The sequence below is a fragment of the Carcharhinus amblyrhynchos genome, chromosome 10, assembly GCF_965287045.1.
Source record: "Carcharhinus amblyrhynchos chromosome 10, sCarAmb.v2.hapA, whole genome shotgun sequence".
Taxonomy (NCBI): domain Eukaryota; kingdom Metazoa; phylum Chordata; class Chondrichthyes; order Carcharhiniformes; family Carcharhinidae; genus Carcharhinus; species Carcharhinus amblyrhynchos.
This window is the reverse complement of record NC_137333.1, coordinates 81,801,853-81,824,095: the sequence shown is the minus strand read 5'-3', so window position 1 is coordinate 81,824,095 and position 22,243 is coordinate 81,801,853. Positions and strand designations below refer to the sequence as shown.

Genomic DNA, 22,243 nt, shown 5'->3' with positions numbered 1-22,243 from the left:
CTGACACTGCTCAGAGGAAAAGTCTGTACTGCACACCCTTCCCTATGAATATCAGGAACATCCGATTCACGCCTAGGCTGCAGAGTTTGGTGGCCAGGAAACTCTCCGTTCACTGCAGCAAGATGGGAAAATCCCATCTGTGTGAATGATGATAAGATTTCCTGCCATTGAGTTTGGTAACATTTATGTTTCCAGCAATTCATCAGAGACGATTGCTTACGCTGACCCTAATCCGTTGAAGTTTCTGGAGAAGTTTAAAGGTAACAATGCAAGACTGTTTAGATGGAGCTTAATTTGAAAATTATACTTGTGGCGGAAAGGGAGAATATGATTGCTTTATCATGACTATGATATAAAGCAAAAGTAAAAAAGTAGTTTATTTATTAGTCACAAGTAGACTTACATTAATACTGCAATGAAGTTACTGTGAAAATCCCCAAGTTGCCATACTCAGGCACCTATTCACGTACACTGAGAGAGAATTTAGCATTGCCAATGCACCTTAACCAGTTCACTTTTTGGACTATGGGAGGAAACCAGAGCACCAGGAGGAAACCCACATAGACACCCACAAACTCCACATAGGCAGTGACCCAAGCTGAGAATTGAACCCAGGTCCCTGGCACTGTGAGGCAGTGTTAACCACTGTACCACCCTGATACGTAAAAGAATGGAATGTTCACTATTGGAAAAGAAAGACTTAACTGGATTATACTATTGATTAAATTTGCAATCTCTGATGTAATAAGATATATGTACTTCAGAGAGTACTAATAGTGTGAAAAATTAGAGGCTTTAGAAAACAAAACCATCTTTTCATACTGTTAGTTCACTTTGTAAGGATGAGGTGTGATAATAGTAGTGCAATTGATATAGTTGTTTATGTATTATTTTTAAGGGAAATGTTTAGAAACTCAGCTTTTATAGGCAGCAGGTATGTTTGGAAGGAATGCAGCACAAAATAAATGAGCATAAAATGATTGTTTCTACTAACAAACAGCAATATCGTTGAATGTATCCTTGATGTAGCCAAGCTATTCGCCACCAAATCAGTGGAGTTCAATTTTCTTGAATCTATCCCATCAGTGTGAAATTATCCACCATAATTCTGATGTTTCCATCCTGAAGGAAAATATCTTTTAAAAGGTCAATAATGTGGGGTTTGGCTACCAAATGCCTCCATGAGTTCTAACAATTCTTGCATCAGGACAAGGAAAACAAGTTCTGTGTACACAAAATAACCAGCAGTGATAAAGATCCCAAGCAAGTTATTAGCTTTGAAGGCAGGCTATAGACTCAATTGCTTACTCATATTCAGTCGAGGACTTTGGAGGTCAGTCGGTTAATATTATATTCAAGATAGGGTCAACGGCATTACTTCATTTTTTTTTCCTACAGCAAAAATCTGAGTTGTGGGAGACTAATCAGGTCCCAATTTGTGTGTAATAGCCAGCTTGAAACAAAGAAGATTCAACAAGCAGAGCTGTGACACAGGGGAATTTAATTGTAGAGCACCATTTCTAAGTGGTGGAAAATCTTGCAGGACCTGTCATCCTCAGCAATTATTTTGATGGGTATGAGTAAGATTTCAGAAAGAGTTAAGACCATCAGTCATCAATTTTTCATTACTAGAATTCTTTGGCTATTATTCAATCCTGTATTCAGCAGAGTAATCAGAAGAGTAATCTGTTACTATATATATACAATACCGCACCTTTGCAATATAATCCACAAAAATGTAGTTCGCGTCCACGTGTACAAATCAACTCTTCTCGGCCTTTTTGCCATTCCCTTTGTTTTGTTGTTCGGCTGTCAAGTCCAAATTGATTGTAGAAGACCATTCAGCCCATCTTAATTGATCAAGCCAGAGAGATCCTATTATTTACCTGCAATGAATCATCCATCCAGAGCTTTTGGCTTCAATGCTCATACCTGGAACAGCCTTTGAGTGATGTTGATGGCAGTCCTAAAAATATTCTTTCCTGATTTGAACCCATATTGTTTAGCTACAGCTTAATTTGAAGTAAGATTCCAGGCAATTGATTCCTACTTCCTTGCATTTTAAAAGCTCAAGATTCTGTCCTCATGGACTGACATGGGATCTAGTAGGTGAAATTTACCATCCTTTATAGGATCTGTTCGGGTTTCATTACACTGAAGCACCAGTGGAATGGAAATTTGGCAGCTTTTATGTAGGATGGGCCATCCACCCCAACCAAATAACACCCAGACAGTGAGCATAAGAACACAAGAACATAAGAACTAGAAGCAGGAGCAGGAGTAGGCCATCTGGCCCCTTGAGCCTGCTCCGCCATTCAATAAGATCAAGGCTGATCTTTTTGTGGACTCAGCTCCACTTACCTGTCCGTTCACCATAACCTTTAATTCCTTTACTATTCAAAAATTTATCTATGCTTGCATTTAAAACATTCAATGAGGTCGCCTCAACTACTTCACTGGCTAGGGAATTCTACAGATTTACAACCCTTTGGATGAAGAAGTTCCTCCTCAGCTCAGTCCTAAATCTGCCCCTCCTTATTTTGAGGCCATGCCCCCTAGTTCTAGCACAGGTGAAAACATATCCCATGTCTCGGATGCCTCCCTGCCAAAATGAAAAGCCCATGTCCATCCAGCCTTTCCTTCTAACTCAGACCTTTCTAATACTAGTGATTGGCTCTGTGGCTCTGCACTGTAACTTCATTGATTGTCTCTGTCTTGTTGTTTTTCTCTGGTGTCTATATTCAAAGTGTAGTCTGACCAGAACATCCCCAACTTGTATTCTATCTTTCTAATGGGGTTCAACATCTTTGCTAATGGCTATAGAAGTGAATTACTTTGCATTCAAGATTAATAAAATGGAGGTTATTCTGTTCTACTGTAGCCAGTACCTATATGGCTTTACTTTGACTGTCTGCTTCTCTGGCTGTCTGCGCTGAGTTTTGTGTAGTTTCATATTAAGTTTTTAAGGATGTCGGGATTATTATCCAGACAAGAATATTTATCAAATCCACCGGATGAATCTTTAACCCATCATAACTCCTTGTTGAGGAACTGTCTGGGGGTTACTGTCTCGTTTATGCAAAGAGTGAATGATGCCTAAATTTAGTGAGCTAAACTGTCTTCCAGTTTAGATTGTATTAGCAGTTAGACCACTAACCTGTGATTATAATGTGCACATGGTACCTGGTGAATGCATTAACTATTTCTTCCCAAACAATTGTAGAAAGCAAGAACACCCGTGAACTGACAATTATCAACCTATAATCAATAGGATGGATAGGATAGAGGTGGAGAGACTCTTCCTGCTCAGAATGGACAGTAGGACTAGAGGGCACAGCCTCAAGATAAAGGGGGGGGCGGTTTAGAACAGAGTTGAGGAGGAACTTCTTCACTCAAAGGGTGGTGAATCTCTGGAATTCTCTGCCCATTGAGGTGGCGGAGGCTGCCTTGCTAAATATTTTTAAGACGCGGGTTGATGGGTTTTTGATAAGCAAGGGGATTAAGGGTTATGGGGAGAGGGCGGGAATGTGGAACTGAGCCATGACAGATCAGCCATGATCTTATTGAATGGCGGGGCAGGCTCGAAGGGCTAGATGGCCTACTCCTGCTCCTATTTCTTATGTTCTTATAATTCGCAGCATTTAAACTGAAACATTGAGTGTGCATGTAATTAGTAGGTAGGGTTAACCAATGGAATGGATATCAAAGGGTATAGAACACAATCAGTTATGGTGCAGTAAGTCAGCATTAACTGCCTTCTGATCAATTTAAGATCCCCATAGAATCCCTACAGTGTGGGAAGAGGCCATTTGGCCCATTGAGCCTGCACCAACAACAACAATCCCATTCAGGCCCTATCCCCGTAACGTCACATATTTACCCTGCTCCACCACCTCCCCCCCCCCCCCCCCCACCTGTTACTAAGGGGCAATTTCACATGGCCAATCAATCTAATTTTTGGAGTGTGGGAGGAAACCAGAGCACCTGGAGAAAACCCACGCAGACATGGAGAGGACGTGCAAACTCCACATAGACCCAAGGCCACTATTGAACCCGCGTCCCTGGTACTGTGAGGTAGCACTGCTAGCCAAAGTGCCACCGTGCCGTTCTAAGGATTCGATAGTTAATATTGAACATCTGGTCTTCTGGAGTGATTAAAATCTATAAGCTTGTGGTTAGTAATATTTCCATAACTTACGACACTGTCCTTGTGAACTGGTGTAGATGAACTGGTTGCCCTGGCTTCCTCTGGGATAATGTTGTTAGCATTCTGAGATGTCAGTGGGTGATGAACCTTCATTCTGATTTGTGCGCTTTTTGTCTGTATTTGGATATTTAGATCAGTTGGGTTAAATCTTGACCTCCCCTTGATCTCTTAGAGACGCTTACATCTAAGTTGTACATCTGCTTGTACCTAGCTGACAGTGAGACAATTCCAACTTCATTATCTGTCTGATGTCGATACATTTTCTGCCTTTTTAGAGATACTCTTCTTTATAACCTTAAAACTCCTACAACCAAAATCATTCTCCATCAAGCTACTTTTAGTATCCAAATACTATCTTATAAACTCCTGATTTTCAAAGAAAGCACCTGAATTGAATTGGCCAAACTTAGTGATGGATGAGTTAGATGCGTTTGTCTCTTTCAGTATCTAACAGTCAAGTTAATACAAAATCAGAACACTGTGGGTGCTGCAAATATGAAACAGAAAAAGAAAAATGCTCAAAGTACTCATCTGGTGTGGCAACATCTGTGAAGAGAGAAGAAAGGGTTAAAGGCCTTAATTTTCATACTTGAGGCAAGTAGGGGGAGTCAGAAAAATTCCCAACTCAACCTGCTGTCCTCAGGAGAAAATGCCCATCAAGGCGGCATCTTCGTTGCTGGGGCGGGGTGCAGGAGTCAGGTCACTTATCCCAGGAGGAAGTATGGGACAGCCATAGAAACTGGATACCAAGGTGAAATGATTAAAAGGTCAACCTCAGATGAAAAAAAACACACACGTGGGCCCTCCAGCCCTTGGCCCTCACAACTTCACCCTCCAAAATCTTCCCGTGCCACATCATTGCCACTTCATGGCCTCCAACTATTCCCTCAGGCCTCTCAAACCCTTTAATAGGCTAGTACACCTGCCCACTGTGTCCCCACATGCCACATCTGCCAAGCTCTGCCTCCATCTACCATTCTCAGGCCCCTCATGCCCCCATGCTCCAATACTTCTATGCCATTGATATGCATTTTAGAACCAATGAATATCACAGTGTAAAGTGGCATGTATAAAAAAAACTTTGTGAAAATTGATTGCATTGATGGATGGATATTTTAAAGAAAGGATCTGGACTGAGAGCTAATAAGTGTTAGTTATCCTGGTCCAAAAAATCACAAATGCATGTAAACAGTTGAGCTATGTCAACAAACACTCTGAAAATGACGGACTAGATCAGTGATCCTGAACTGTCACCCAAACAATGTTTCCTCTGGAAGTGGGGGAAGTGTTCTGTATTCAAATGTGTGTCTGAGGTCTCAGTGAAGCCTCATTTACTAGGCTTAGCCGAGAGCCCAAACATCTAATTTGATTGACAGAACTGATTAACAGAACTTTGGTCAGTGCAGGCTTGGAGGGCCAAAGGGCCTGTTCCTGTGCTATAATTTTTTTTGTTCTTTGCCCCTCAGTGTAAACATCATCTCATTGACAGCCCAGGATCTTTGATTTCTGTGATCAGTTTCACAATGTTTACGGACATTGCTCAATTGATTACAAGTGCATGTGGCTTTTGGGAATTGGAAAGACCTGGATTGACAGTTGTTAGTTTCCAATTCAGATCTTTTTACATGAGAAATTTAGTAATCCAGTAAGTATCCAAGTTTGTGTCAGTTAGTGCCCCAATTTATCTTGCATCAATTATTGTCTCAGTTTACATTGTGCCAGATATTGACCCAGTTTATCTTGTATCAGCTTTTACCCCAATTTACCTTGTGCTTGTTATTGCCCCAGTTTACCTTTTACTAGCCATTTGCCCCATTTGCCTTGTGCTAGTTATTACCCCAGTGTCAGTTGTTGCCCCAGTTTACCTTGAGTCAGTTGGGGCACCGTTCATCTTGTTAGTACTCACTCATAGCAGTAGACAATTTCAGCCCTCCAACTTTTCGATCTCTTTTCGACAAGTTTTTTGCTATTTCTGCTAATGAGTAGCATACTTGTATCTCCTAACAAGCTACCTCTATTTTAAGGTTTATGCTTTCCCAACCAGACCAAGAGAAAGAATATTAAATTGCAAACCTGAAATAGCAGAATAGAAATCATAGAAAGTCAAACTTCTAAAAAACTGAAGTACATACCTGGAAGCTCATCAATATCCTGACTACTAATCTTTAAATATCTTTGCGTGGAGTTTCTCATTCTGGCCCAATCTCATGTCCCCTTTGAGTTTGCCAGCAGCACCTTGGTCCTTTGGAGCACAGCACCAAGTTTCTGCTGTTTCAGCTGCATAAGACTTGGCACTGAGAGCCACTGTCTGGCATGGTTTAAAAAAAGTTTATTCATTAATGTCACAGTAAGGTTTACATTAACACTGCAATGAAGTTACTGTGAAATTCCCCTCATTGCCGCAGTCCAGCACCTATTCAGATCAATGCACCTAACCAGCGTGTTTGAGAAAGTGTGAGGAAATCGGAACACCCAGTGGAAACCCACGCAGACACGGAGAGAACGTGCAAACTCCACACAGATAGTGACCCAAGCTGGGAATCGAACCCAGGTCCCTGGCGCCATGAAGCAGCGGTGCTAACCACTGTGCTACCGTGCTGCGCTTTTTTTGTTATTTTGGTATTTTGGGGGTTTTTTGGGCAAAGAGACAGGCATGAGAATCACAAAGATCATAATTTTTATTCAAATTACCTTAATAGAGAAGGCCAAAGTGCAGTTCAATCACGCCTCTCAAACTACTGAATCCAGATAATCGAGGTACAAAGGCCAATGGATGGGCACTTTTAAAAAAAAAAGCAGAACTTAGAAAGGGGAAAAGAATTTTTCAAAGTTCTTAGAATGCTGAATAATGTGCACATTGACAGAAATTGTGGTTAAAAAGTTACTCGTGTAGAACCAATATTGCGTTCAGGTAGATAGAGAAAATTTAGTGTTGGCTCACAAAGGCATCTAGTAGCCAAATTGTGCAATTATAGTGATTCAGCTGTCATAAGCTGTCACGTTAATGGGAAAATCCTATTAAAAATTTGACAGTGCGGGCACCAGGAGATGTAATATTGGTGTGTACACAATTGACATTGAGTTTTCCAAGCGGAATGTTGACAGGTGACAATAGCTGAGGAAATTAATGGAGGTAGAAGCTTCGCAGTGGTTGGTGGGCTAAAGACCAGGCAGTTGCAAGTTTGGGAGTGGATTGAAAATGACTTGGGGGAAGGTTTCTCACAGAAATGAATGCAGAAGGAAATGGACATTCTGATATTAATGATGTTTCGCAGGGGAATGATGAGTCTGCATGGTTGCAGTTTGAGCTCCCTGCAAAGCATGCAAATACAACTCCCTTTCAGGAGGGCCTGGCTTCAACCTCCCTGGATTTGACCACACTCTCCGGGGTGAGTTCCAAAGCCTTGGTCCCATGCAAAATGGCAACATATAAGACGAAAGTAAACTCCTTCACATTCTCAGCCAGAGCTCTGAAAGAATACCTTGGTAAACAGCTACTGAGAGATGTTGGACTTGTGCATTTGGTGGATGTATTGGGTGATGGTAAAGAAGCACAATGGAATGAGGTTGGGGAGGTGATGAAGATAAAGGGAATTGTGTGTAATGTGATGAAGGAATGATGGGAGTAATTGGTGGCTGTGTCAGAATGTGAGAAGGAAGTGATGCTAGTGTGTGATGTAAAGAATAGAAGTGATGCAAGTTATGTTTTAAGAAAGTGAGATGTTTTAGTGTGGCCTTATGAAATTTGGTGAAGAATGTGGTGATGGTGAGGGAGTTATTTAGAATGATGGATGAGATGAGAGGATTGTGGTGTGCCATTGAGAGAGAAATGGAGAGGAGAATATTTGGACTTGCTGTTATTCTTGTGAGCTAATTTAATCCATTCCTGGATTAAGCCTAAATTCACATGGGCAGCAAGTGGGAGGATGGTTTGATGCTGATGGCCCTGTCCCTACATGTCGGCTTCATGCCCTGGCTTATAATTGGGTCTTTTCTCTTTGCTCATATCTTTCAGTGCTCTAAGACTGGTTTGCTCCATTTGCCCACCCACTTTTCTCTGTAATTGACAATGATTCTATCAATTATCAGCCCTCCTTCCTTGGGATACCCTTTTCTAAATTCACTGGAGGAAACATTTGTACATGCACTGCTGTTCTAAGCAACATTATGTAGGCTCGGCCCAATTTCCTGAAGGACGGGCAGTGTCATTGGCCCCTGCCTGTATAGGTTTCTTCATTGATTACATTGAAGAAAGCCTGACAGTTAGCACCAATGGTGTTATCTGCTGCCAGGGATTAGTCTGTGTGGCACTGCTTGAAGCAGCGTAACGTAAACAAATTATTTCCTTAATGCCTAATCTGCTCCTTCCCTACTAGAGACTTAATTCTTGACCCTGTTTTTGTCTCCTTCCCTTAATTCCATTCTGTGTACTTGTTTCCCTCCTGGTATTATCCATTCAACTACTCTGTTTGCCTCTCTGTGACAAGAAGTACCATGTAAGCTATTGTTAAGGTATTTTTAAATTCCACAAGTAAAACATAGTTTTAATTCATGATATCTTAACTTTTAAAAATATATTTCCTTTCTTTTACACCCACAGAATGCCGAGTGGTTAAGTCCACTTCCTACACTAAAGTCCCTGGTGCAGGTGGTGGCGCGACAGGACGGAACATTAGCACAAAGAGCCCAGGGCCCTCTCGACGTAGCAAGTCCCCAGCTTCTACTGGCTCAGGTAATCAAAAAGAACATCACACTTTATATCATTGTACGCAAAAGTTTATTTCAGTGATTGAATTAATACTTTCACAAATGCAATTAAGGAAGAAATTGCATTTTAATAAGAAACATGGACAAGATTGGAACAGGAAAAAGTCCATCTGTTCATCTGGCTGCACCATTCTTTGATTGATGGCCATCTACCTTCCTGTATTCTCACTATTCCTCCACAGGAGAAATTGCGTTTGGATAATAAACTGAGAGCAGAACTCATTTGCTTCTTAAATATAATTTCATTTTTTAAATTATAGACTTGAAATGTCTTCTTTGCTCTTTGCTATTCATATGATACAAATATAATTTAATTTGGAGTCACCCAAGGTACAACCATTTCTAGCCCTAACTCTGCCTGTTTCCCACCCTCTGTTTTTGACTCACTCTATTGGTGTTCCAACCTTTCACATTTGTGTCCCGTATTTTTGAAATTCATTCACGAGAAGTGGGTATTGTTGACCAGGCCAGCAGTTATTGTCCACCCCCTGTAGGTTTAAGGTGAGAGGTCCAGGGGGACAGTTTTTTCACACAGAGGGTGTTTAGTGTCTGGAACGAGCTGCCAGAGGCAGTAGTAGAGGTGGGTACAATTTTGTCTTTTAAAAAGCATTCAGACAGTTACATGGGTAGAGAGGGATATGGGCCAAACACAGACAATTGGGACGAGCTTAGTGGTTAAAAAAATGGCAACATGGACAAGTTGGGCTGAAGGGCCTGTTTCCATGCTGTAAATCTCTATGACTCTATGGGCCTGATTTTACCATCAAGTTGCGCCCATTTTCGGGTGTGAAAACTTGGTGAGACATAGTCCACAAAGGCGCTCCAGCTTCCAAGGTAAGTTCCAAGTTTCTGGTGGTTCTCTGACTCAGATCAGTGGTGAGGGGAGGGGGGTGGAGTGGAGGTGGGGGCGGCGGGGAGGGTTGAGGGAGGTGGGTCAGATGGCACTTGGTAGAGGGGAGGGAGGTGGGCTAAATGGCTCTCTGATTCAGATCGGTGTCAGGGGGAGTCCACTGCCACTCTGCACGTGATCAGTGGGAGGGAAGGAAGAGGGGCCCGCGATTGGTCTGGGTGGTGGGGGTATGGAGGGATGAGGGCGGGGTCAGTTGTTTTGTAGGGGTGGGGCAATGTCTATGGGAATCAGTGAGAGGAGCCAATATCAGGCCCAGAAACAGCCTGGCAGGGGAGCATTTTTCTATTTTTTTTACTGCACATGTGCAGTTGGAGGCTCCGATCGGAGCTGCAGTGTTTTGGGTGTGATAAGTCCCGCCCTCAGGTGTCTGCAATGCGATTGAGAATCACTGCTATTTTTTTGGGCAGAATGCATGTGGGGACGCCTGAGAATGTGTCTAAAAGTTGGGTCTGAAACACCCCCAATTTCAAGTCTGCCTACCGCTTAGAATCAAAATGGTAAAATAGGGCCCTATTTGCGATCTATGTCTGTCTTAACCATGACCCCTTGACAGTCTCTCGTCCTTTGTGTAAGTAATTCTTTGTCTTTCTTCTCTCTCCCCTCTCAGACTTTGGGATGAATTTTTATCCTCAAGATGAGGTAGTGTGAGTAGGAAAATCTCCTGGTACACCTGCCCACCTCAGGAGAAACTGCTAGCAGACAGAATTTTCATTGAGGAGGGAGGGGGAGGGGAGGGAGTGGCAGTTACAGACAGAGGTCCGAACAATCAAGCTGGGAAGGTATTTGGATGCAGCCACAGGAGCTGTTGAATGCTAAGGCAGGCTGTTGAATAGGCCTGCTTTGATGCTGCGAGACTTTGTCTCAGTTATAATGAAAAAAGTAAGGCCCTCCAACACTTGGCCCTCATGCTCCCTTATTCTAGGTTTACTTTCCATGCTATATCGATGCCATCTAACGCTACCATGCCGAAATATGGTACTTCCATGCCCATTCACCCACAATACAGTGAATAGAGGAACTGAACCCTACAATGATAGACAGATGTATAAAACAAACTTTAAGAAGTCATTCATCAAGAACTTTTAGCCTTCTAAGAATAAACCTATTTTTACTACAGGTCAATGAATGTGTTAATTATTCACGCCATTAATAGTAGAAAATCTCAAACTCTTAAAATCCTCTTCATCTTATGTAAATGTTTGAGCAATTGACAGAATAGATCAAAGAGCCAGAAATACCAATCAAGCAATGTTTTTTGTGGAGCTCAAGTGTTTTAGTAATCAAATGGATGTCTGGGCTGTCAGCCAAGAACACACACTTGAAAACAGTTAAGACATCAAAAGTTATCAGAGGGTGTTTAGCAGAGAAAATCTAAATGAAACATGACCACAATTTTATGACCCCTCCCACACAGCAGGATGTTACGGCTCTGCTGAGGTAAACAGCAAATCAAATGACCTGCAGCATCTGCAGGGGGTGGGAGGAGGTGGGAGGGCTAGTCATGCTGTGGCAGGTCCATAAAATCCTGTGCCATATCTCTGATGTGCAACAGTTAGCCCCAGGGCAGCAAACAGTGGGCAAAATGTCTGAAAGTGCAGCAGTCTTTTAGGTGGAAGCAGCTGGAAGGTTGCCAGACCTAGCACACGAGTCTCAGGGAAATTTCAAGTAGCCAAGTCTGTAAACACCCTAGCAGCACTTTAACGAAGAACAATCACTATGTTAACATTCATTGCCTACCACAAGGACTTCCGGCAGACTTTAAGGATACTTCATTTCAAGAAAACAACACATTTGCTGCTTTCATTATCATGGGATGCATACACTCGTATATGAAACAAAGATCATAAGCCCCATAAACTACTCACAAGCCCTTCACTCCTTCATCTGCTAAAAGAAATCAATACTTGAGAAATGGAACTGGATGAAGAGCACCATCATTCAAAACTGAGTCATCAGGAAGGGGAGGCCTGAAACGTAGACAGGACTATGTGAGATATCAAGGTTGGAAAATAGGAAATAGAGGGCAAGTGAAAACCGAGCAAAACATTTGATATATTCTCACAGCTTCATGTATCTTCTGAAGTATTGTAATATTTTTTATTCATCCATGGGACATGGGCATCATTGGCTGGCCAGCATTTGTTGCCTATCCCTAGTTGGCCTGAACGGCTTGCTAGGTCATATCGTAGGGCAGTTGAGAGTCAACCACATTGCTCTGGGGTCACATGTAGAAACGTCAGGTTTTGTTCTCTAAAGGACATTAGTGAATCAAATGAGTTCTTCTGGCAATAGCAACGGTTTCTGCATATTTTTAGTTTCAGATTTTTTAAAACTGAATTCAGATTCAAACCCGGGTTCCCAGAACATTAGCTGAGTTTCTGGATTGATAGTTTAGTAATAATACCACATCGCTCCCCGCTAATTCCTCAGATTGCAACTTGTAGCCTGATAAGTATTCATAAAAACAACAGCAAAGTGAAGACACCAGCAAAGCCTGGTGGTTAAAAGGGTAACTGTGTATCAGGCTAAGGACTGTGGGAGCAGCCAGGAACAGGATGTGCAGCTATGGAGCAAACATGGGGATTGATTGGACAATGGCCATTGCTATACCTTGAACAGGACAGTGATTGAAATCACATTCCTGTGTGTTGTGTTTCTGAGGGAATTCTGACTCCCTGACAGAGGCACAACTCTCAGACTTCATGAAACAAAAAGTCAGTGATTGATCAGTGCCTGTTCTTAGAGTACATGACTAGAAGTATGATCAGTATCAGCAGGAATTCTTTAAGAAGGAAGACAAAGCAGTAACCCAGGATTAACCATTACAGAAACAAAACCCCAAGTCTGGGATTCAGAGACATCAAATCAAAACCAATCCATAGGGAATCTGATCAGTTCACCTCATTACAGGTAGTATCTTTAAGTTTAAGTTGTGAGTTTGGATATGCTGTATAATTTTGATACCCTTTGAATAATTGTGAGTAGAACGGAGTAGATCAAAGTTTAATTACTTTGTATGTAACAAAGTGAGCACAGTAAGAAGTCTCACAACACCAGATTAAAGTTCAATCAGTTTATTTGATAGTAAACCCACAAGCTTTCGGAAACGCTGTTCCTTCATCAGGTGTGTAACAAAGTGAGTCAGAGGTTAAGTACTTCCAGCAGAATTTTTCCACCACACTCACTGCAGGAATTGTAGTGGGCGGGGTAGCCGACCATGCAAAGGTGCATTGACCCCAGGTGGGATTTTCCAGTCTTGGGGTGAGTGCAGCTGGAGAATCCCACCCTTTGTGTGTAACAAAGTTTAATGCCTGGTGTAATTTTGCGGTAACTTGATACAGAGAAGAATTATTGTTCAATAATTCGAGAGGTGAGTCTTTGTCCATGGCATCAGTTGACCAAGATTAAGGCCAACAAATTATTTTAAGAGGAAATGTCATTGTGTACAGAACTAAACAAGCTGCTGTGTTCGCATCATGGACATTGAGACTGCGGCCTCAGAGGTTTCTCCAGGCACAAGACTCTTGACTCATCCATACTCTGCCCCTTCACCTGTAGTCACAGTCCTAACTTTTAGTTTCTTTGTTCATGAGCTGCAGGTGAGGCTGACAAGATCAGTATTCATTAGCCATCCCTAATTCCCCCTGAGCCAAATGACTTGCCACATCATTTCAGAGGTCAGTTAAGAATCAACCATATTATAGCAGATCTGGTGTTACACGTAGGCTAGGTAAGGAGGAGCAGATTTCCTTCTTTAAAGGACATTTGTGAACCAGATGGGTTTTGCAGCAATGGTTTCACGGTCACTATTATTCAGACCAGCTTTTCAATTCTAGATTATCAATTGAATTTAAACCCCTCCAGCTGCCATGGTGGGATTTGAACCCATTCCACCAGAGCCTGGGCTTCTGGATTACTAGTACAGTGAAATTGCCACTACGTCACAGTTTTCTCCCAAATCTTATATTATCTTACATGTGCATGAACCAACCAAGAGATGTCTAACGGGGAGAAGTAGCTGGGTAGTTTAAGGCATGGCACTGGTGAAAACACTAGTAAGAGCCAGGACCTGGGAGTGGAAAGAAAGAATTCTGTTCCTTCACAGAGTCTGGAGAAATCACCACCTTTCACCAAGGAACCTAGAATTGAGTTTACAGAGCATTAATCTCATGTGATGGCTGTAGAGATGTTTCCATGAATCTGATTACAAATGATGCACAAGTTGGGATGATTCCATTTGTGACATTGCAAGTAGTTTTTTCTAATCTGTGGAATATGTTGATGATGGTGGCAGACTGGAACATTTCTGCAGCATTTAGTTGCTAGGAACAACTTCTAAACACATTGTTAGCTTCTGTGCTGCCATAACCAGTTTGATCAGAACACTTAACTGAAGTTTCTCATCCCTGGAACCATTCTTGTAAACCTCTTTTGCACTCTCTCTGGTGTGTTCATGTCCTTCCTACAGTCTGGCACTCAGAGCTACAGGCAATACTCCAGCTGACATCTAAACCAGTGTCTTGTAGTAGTTCAGTATAACCTTTTTCTTGCGCTCAATGCCATATATATTTGTGTGCATACACAAACACACACACACACACACACACACACACACACACACACACACACACACACACACACACACACACACACACACACACACACACACACACACTTTATGCACATATACTTATCTGCAATGATTTGAAGCAACTTTAATCCCTGCACTGTATTGTAACCCTGGTTCATTTTTGGAACAATCCTAAATAAGGAATAACCCTTGGATGATTCCCCCTCAACTTCAAGTGACAATTCCATTGATCAGTTAAGTGATTGGGAAAAGATCTGGCAAGTGGAGTGTAATGTGAGAAAATGACATATTTTCACAGGAAAAATGAATAATAATTTATTATAAGAACATAAGAGCTGGGAGCAGGAGTAGGCCATCTGGCCCCTTGAGCCTGCTATCTTATCTATCCTTGCCTTAAAAGCATTCAATGAGGTAGCGTCAACTGCTTCACTGGGCATGGAACACACAGATTCACAACCCTTTGTATGAAGAAGATCCTCCTCAACTCAGTCCTAAATCTGTTTCCCTTTATTTTGAGGCTATGCCCCCAAGTTCTATTTCACCTATCAGTACAAACAACTTCCCCGCTTCTATCTTGTCTATTCCCTTCATAATCTTATATGTTTCTATAAGATCGCCCCTCATTCTTCTGAATTCCAATGAGTATAGCCCCAGTCTACTCAGTCTCTCCTCATAAGCCAACCCTCTCAACTCCGGAATCAACCTAGTGAATCTCCTCTGCACCCTCTCCAGTGCCAGTATATCTTTTCTTAAGTAAGAAGATCAAAACTGTACACAGTACTCCAGGTATAGCCTCACCAGCACCTTATACAGGTGTACCATAACCTCGCTGTTTTTAAGCTCCATCTCTCTAGCAATGAAGGATAAAATTCCATTTGCCTTCTTAATTACTGCTGCACCTGCAAACCAACTCTTTGTGATTTCTGCACAAAGACACCCAAGTCTCCCACACAGCAGCATGCTGCAATTTTTTACCATTTAAATAATAGTCCATTTTACTGTTATTTCTACCAAAATGGATGAGCTCACATTTACCAATGTTGTACTCCATCTGCCAGACCCTCGCCCACTCACCTAAACTGTCTATATCCCTTTGCAGACTTTCAGCATCCTCTCCACACTTTGCTACGCCACCCATTTTAGTGTCATCTTCAGATTTTGACACACTACATTTGGTCCCCAACTCCAAATCATCTATACAAATCATAAACAATTGCAATCCCTGAGGCACACCAGTAGTCTCAGATTACCAACCGGAAAAACACCCATTTACCCCCATTCTTTGCTTTCTGTTAGTTAACCAATCCTCTATCCATGCCAATATATTACCCGTAACACTGTTCACCTTTATCTTTTGTAGCAGTCTTTGGTGCGGCATCTTGTCAAATACCTTCTGGGAATTCAGAAACACCACATCCACAGGTTCCCCACTGTCCACTGCAAGTGTAATGTCCTCAAAGAACTCCACCAAATTAGTCAAGCATGACCTTCCCTTCATGGACCCATGCTACGTCTTACCAATGGGACAATTTCTTTCCAGATGTCTTGCTATTTCTTCCTTGATGATAGATTCAAGCGTTTTCCCTACAACAGAAGTTAAACTAACCAGCCTATAGTTACCTGCCTTTTGTCTACCTCCTTTTTTAAACAGTGGCATCACATTTGCTGTTTTCCAATCTGTGGGAACCACCCCAGAGTCCAGTGAATTTTGGTAAATTACCACTAGTGCATTTGCTATTTCACCCGCCATCTCTTTTAGTACCCTGGGATGCATTCCATCAGGACCAGGAGACTTGTCTGCCTCTAGCCCCATTAACTTGCCCGACACTACCTTTTTTATGATAATGATAGTTCCTCGGTTCTCACCTGCCATAGCCGTCCTGTCATCAATTTTTGGCATGTTATTTGTGTTTTCTACTAGGAAGGCTGATGCAAAATACCTGTTCAGTGCCCCAGCCATTTTATCATTTCCATTATTACATCCCCCTTCTCATCCTCTAAAGGACCAATGTTTACTTAAGCTACTCTTTTTCATTTTATATATTTGTAAAAACTTTCGCTATCTGTTTTTATATTCTGAGCTAGTTAAAATCATAATTCATCTTACTTTTCTTTATAGCTTTTTTTGTAGCTTTCTGTTGATCTTTAAAAATTTCCCAATCCTCTAGGTTCCCCCTAATCTTTGCCAGTTTGTATGCATTTTCTTTCAATTTGATAGCCTCCTTTATTTCCTCAGATATCTATGGCTGATTAACTCTTTTTTTACAGTCCTTCCTTATCACTGGTATATACTTTTGCTGAGCACTGTGGAAGATTGCTTTGAAGGTCCTCCAATGTTCCTCAATTGTCCCATCATAAAGGTTTTGCTCCCAGTCTACTTTAGCCAACTCCTCCCTCATCCCTTTGTAGTCTCTTTTGTTAAAGCACAAGGCACCGATATTGGATTTTACCTTCTCGTGCTCCATCTGTATTTTAAATTCAACCTTATTGTGATAGCTTCTTCTGAGAGGATCCCTAACTGTAAGATCATTAATTATTCCCGTCTCATTACACAGATCTAGGAAAGCTTGGTCCCTTGTCGTTACATTACATACTGTTCAAGGAAGCTATCGCGGGTACATTCTATGAATTCCTCCTCAAGGCTGCCTTGACCGAACTGGTTTGACCAATTGATATGTAGATTAAAATCCCCTATGATAATTGCTGTACCATTTTTTACATGCATCAGTTATTTCTTTGTTTATTTCTCGCCCTACCATGATGTCATTATTTGGTGGCCTATAGACTATGCCTATCAGTGACTTTTTCACCTTATTATTTCTAATTTCCACCCAAATGAATTCAACCTTTTTTTCCATAGAACCTGCATCATCTCTCACGACTACCCTGATGTCATCCTTAAATATCAGAGCTATACCTTCCTGTTGGTCCCTCCGAACTTAAACAGTGCAAGTTTGCAAAGCTCTTGGGTGCAGATCTAGGTATTTTAATGCATGAATTACAAAAGACTACTATGTAGATACAGCAAGTAATTAGGAAAGCTAATAGAATGTTATCATCTATTGTGAGGGGAATTGATTATGTAAGGAGGGAGGTTATGCTTCAGTTGTACAGGTAACTGATGAGGCCAAATCAGTAGGACAGTGTGGAGTTTTGGTCTCCTCATTTAAGACAATATATAAATGCATTAGAAACAGTACAGGGAAGGTTTACTAGACTAGTACCAGGGATGGGTGGATTGCCTTATGAGGAAAGGTTGGAGAGGTTAAGCTTGTATCCACTGGAGTAAGGAGCAACTTGACTGAGTTCTTCCTCTTACCTAGAACTGGAGGGTTGCTTTTTAAAAATAAGGGTCCACTTATTTAAGACTAAGATTAGGAGAATTCTTTTCTGTCAGTGTTGTGAATCTTTGGAACTCTCTTCCACAAAGGTCAGCAGAAGTAGAGTCTATGAATATTTTTAAGGCAGAATGAGATAGATTCTTGAAAAAAAGGCTATTGCGGTAGGCAGGAATGTGGGACTGGGATTTGCAGTCAGATTTTCCACAGTTTCACTGATTGGTGGAGTAGGCTTGAAAGACCAAGTGACCGAGCCCTGTTCCTATTTCATATGTTGGTATGTTCAAGTAGAGAAAGGCTGATTCCAAACATGCTTAAATGGGTCTGAGAGATAGAACTTCCCTCCCCAAAGGGAAGGAGCCAGCACAGATGAATACCCTCTTCCAGATTGCCTTTTTAATAAGTTAAAGCCAGGCTATAATTTCCCTGACATTTTTGGGCCTGGGTTACAGCTCTTCAGTAATGTGCTCCCCACGACAATGAGTATGGAATCTGATTTTCAATTCAGAAATACAAAAGATTGCGACACAATGCAATTTCTAACATATATAATTTTGTTAAAGAACACAACGTGCAATTCAAAGTCTTGGTGAAAACAGTAAATCTCAATGTTAACTAGGTTCCAGGAATGAGAGAAAATGCAATTTTCTTTCTAGGAGAGAATCCAGTTTTAAATTTCAGTTATTGTTGCAGTAAAACATTTTAAGTAGGACATCCATTAATTATTAAAGGAACGTGTATCTTAATCCCTGGTGAGAGGGAAGTGGCTAAGCAAATCTAAAAATCTTATGTATGCTGTCAACTTATGGTGTATCTTGGGCTACATAGCTAATTTCTTGCACGTGGTGGTGGTACCTTGATTGTAAATAGGTTCCTCCTATTCATGTTCCAAATTTCAGTTTGACTACTGATAGTTTATCCTGGAAGACAGCTTCCTCTTATTCTAAGAAGATTTATATAGCTGTCAGATTGTAGGAAGCTTATGGGCCTCGTTGATTCTAGGAAAGCCCAAGCATGCAATTTCTTATCATTGTTAATTTCTTTCATCAGAAGTATATGCTTTAACGTCATAACAAGGTTCTAGGTTGTAAACGTTGCTAGCCAAGTATTATTTCCTTTTCAATTCCTACACTGCAGTCTTCCTAGCATGAGAAAAGATGAAACCTAAAGAAAAAATGCTGGAAAATCTCAGCATGTCTGGCAGCATCTGTAAGGAGAGAAAAGAGCTGACGTTTCAAGTCCCTTTTTGTCAAAGCTTTGATGAAGGGTCATCTGGACTCAAAATGTCAGCTCTTTTCTCTCCTTTCGGATGCTGCCAGACCTGCTGAGATTTTCCAGCATTTTCCCTTTTGGTTTCAGATTCCAGCATCTGCAGTAATTTGCTTTTATATATGAGAAAAGATGATTCGATTTTGTGCAGTTTTTAGTGTGAATTTTCTTACCATTGAATCCTCATTGCCGTTAAGAAGACCTACCCCTGTTAGGACATGTTGCCGGATCTTTGCGAACTGTTTTTGACCTTTTTTAAAATAACAAACCTATGAGCTCCTACTTACAGGAAAATGTGCATAATTTTCAACTATATTCAAAACACACTCCCCACTGCCGCCACGTGAGATCAGTACTCCCCAGTTGCAGTTCTGGGCCTTTAGGCTCCTTGGTTGAGGATGGTGATTTCGACAGCCTCTGTAGCAGTGGTGGACAACCTGCGGCCCGGGGGCCATATGTGGTCCATCTGGGGTCTGAGTGTGGCCCACCAACCATGTTGTTGACCGTTACCCACATACGGGGCTGCCACATTCCACTGATTTCTCTCTACGTAACTTTTTCCCACTGGTATGACTGAAGTGATATGCAGATAGAACAAGGGCAAGTGAAGTGAGGTGCATGCTGATTGCACACAACATTAACTGTGAGAGCCATGTGCTCCCTCTGCGTCCAAAGTGTAAATATTTATTTTGCTTTTATCATTTGAAGTTAAAGGTTCTATTAATGATGAAACATTTTCTGTAACTCATTTGGTCTATTTCAAGGGGTCATGGTTCGTGGACAAACCTGATTTCAATCTTGCGGCCCACTGAGATGAAGGTTACTCATGCGGCACGCTCAATAGCCTAAGTTGCCCATTGCTTCTCTGTAGAGAAACAGCGAGGCCCTCTTCATTGTGAACACCTCCAACTTCCAGAAACAACATGATGATGTTATGCAGTACATAGAATTCCACAGGGATTACTGGAATCCTTGCTGTGTTGGATCATAAAATTTACCTGAACAGGACTTCAGATTTGCTGCACCTACACAGTTCTTTTAGTGGCATTGTGGGCATCGTTCAGTCTGTGAAGCCTTACCAGAATCATCAACTTGTGGATGTCCTTGATCATTACTTAACTATCCTGTTGCTCGGTGCTGAGAGAACAGGGATAATATGGTGCATTGTCAGATGATACAAGTATCATAATGTTTCAGTTTCAGCGAATATGATAATAGAAGCATAGAATCTAGGAGCAGGAGTCGGCCATTTGGCCCTTTGAGCCTGCTCTGCCATTCATTTTGATCATGGCTGATCATTGAATTCAATATCCTGATCCTCCTTCCCACATTCCCTTGATTCTTTTAGCCCCAAGAGCTATATCTAATTTCTTCTTGAAATCACGTAACATTTTGGCTTCGACTACTGCCAGTCATGTTGTCATTCAGGCTTAGATAACATGTGGGAGGTCACTTTTACATTATATATTTATTAGGCAAAAAGACACCCAGCAAGAGAACCTAGCCACCCCTCTCTGACCTACTATGTTACCACAATCTGAGTTTCCTACCATCATAGTCTTGAGAGCATCCAGTGGGTTCAAGTTGCATCAATGAGGCAGAAGCAGAGCACTCAGTGATGCATGGCTTTGTCCTGAATGTTAAAAGCCTGTCCACCATTTATAATGCATGAGTCAGGAACATGATGGAACTACACTCCAACTTAATATCAACTATGATAGATACGTAATTGGAATTCCTGTCATTGTGCTCAAGACATTCTCCATCTCTAATACTGCATTCACCCTGCAATACCATGGGACCATGCTGTGTCCAAATTTTCCTCCAATTTATATACTGCCTTGACTTGGACGTGTGGATGTTTAACCCAGAGCAGCAGATGAAGGACTAAACGCATTAGATATGTGAATCTTAAAGCAGCAATATATTTCTAAGTCAGGACATTGAGTGGCTTGGAGGGGAACTTGCGGGTGGGTGGTGTTCCCATGTATCTGCTGCCCTTGTCCTTCCAGATGGAAGTGGTCATGGATTTGGAAGGTGCACTCTAAGGATCTTCGGCGAATTACTGCCGTGCTGTTTTCTTAACTGCAAGTCGGAAACAATTGGTTCACAGGACCTTTGCTGAGAGGTTATTTTCTACACTTTGTACATTTTCTCAAACACATCAGGGTGGTGGGAGCTTTGGCTGCCTTACATTGGCCCTTACAAGAGCTTGTGGGGAAGAGAAGGAGGAAGAAAAACTTCACAGGGAAGGGCCATATCTGCAGATTGGAGGTGAAACATGGTTATGGAAAAATCCAGGGTTACAGTGGGAAGGTCTTTGATGTGGTCCTGAAAGTCAAGGGCAACAGAGGTAAGGGTAATGGCACAGAGGTAGATTGATGCAGGGCAGTTATTGGTTGAATTAAAGTTGAGCAAGGGTAATGGAGGGTAACTTGAGGGTCAACAAATGATAGAATGACGATCAAGGCTGATGCATGGAAGATTGGAGGTGACTGAGGGAAGGTGCAGGATGATGGTTTCAACCTCCAAGGTCAATATGGGATTGTTCAGGAATATAGCTGCAATAACATGGCCATGATGGAGTGCATGGAGACCAAAGTTTGGCCAATGCGAAGTATAGGGATCACCAATGGTCAAAGATCCTCAGGTCGGGAGGTAAGGCTGCCTGCTGAACCAGACCTCCCACTACTCCTGGACAGACTGGAGAAGAACCAGCAGGGAGGTACTGCTAAACTGTGGGGCCATTTGTTATCGGCTCCGAGACATCATTCATTGAAGAATAGCAGGTAGCAGTTATCCAAGAGGAAAGATAAGCAGATAGGAGCAGCAGTTGAGGATATCTGGGAGTGTAAAGATTTGGAGGTTCTAGCATAAGCTGTAGTCTCAAGGCATCCATTCACACAATCAGACTGCTGCTAGATCGCAGAGAATGAATGTCTGTCTAGGTGTCCTTTAAATGTGGCATCCACACCTTCATCCTATGAGGAAGCACCGGGATCACTAACTTCCTGCCTTTTCCAGCTGCACTATCAGTCAGGCACTTTGTTTATGAGTATTTAATTGGCTGGCCACTATGTAATTGTATGTAGCTGTCCCTCCTATCTATGGGCACATTTCTAGTTTTGCCATCAGAACACTCAAGCTACAACAAAACTGTG

At 41.8% G+C, this 22,243-nt stretch overlaps 1 protein-coding gene across 2 annotated transcripts in view; it reads left to right on the top strand.

Annotated features, from left to right (window-relative positions):
- Positions 1–22,243, top strand: part of dclk1a (doublecortin-like kinase 1a) — a 314,126-nt gene that overhangs the window by 170,789 nt on the left and 121,094 nt on the right. For both annotated transcript variants that reach the window (XM_080197467.1, XM_080197468.1), the window contains exon 5: positions 8,808–8,939. In XM_080197467.1, coding sequence (XP_080053593.1) covers positions 8,808–8,939 — 132 coding nt within the window. The remainder of the gene's footprint in view (positions 1–8,807; positions 8,940–22,243) is intronic.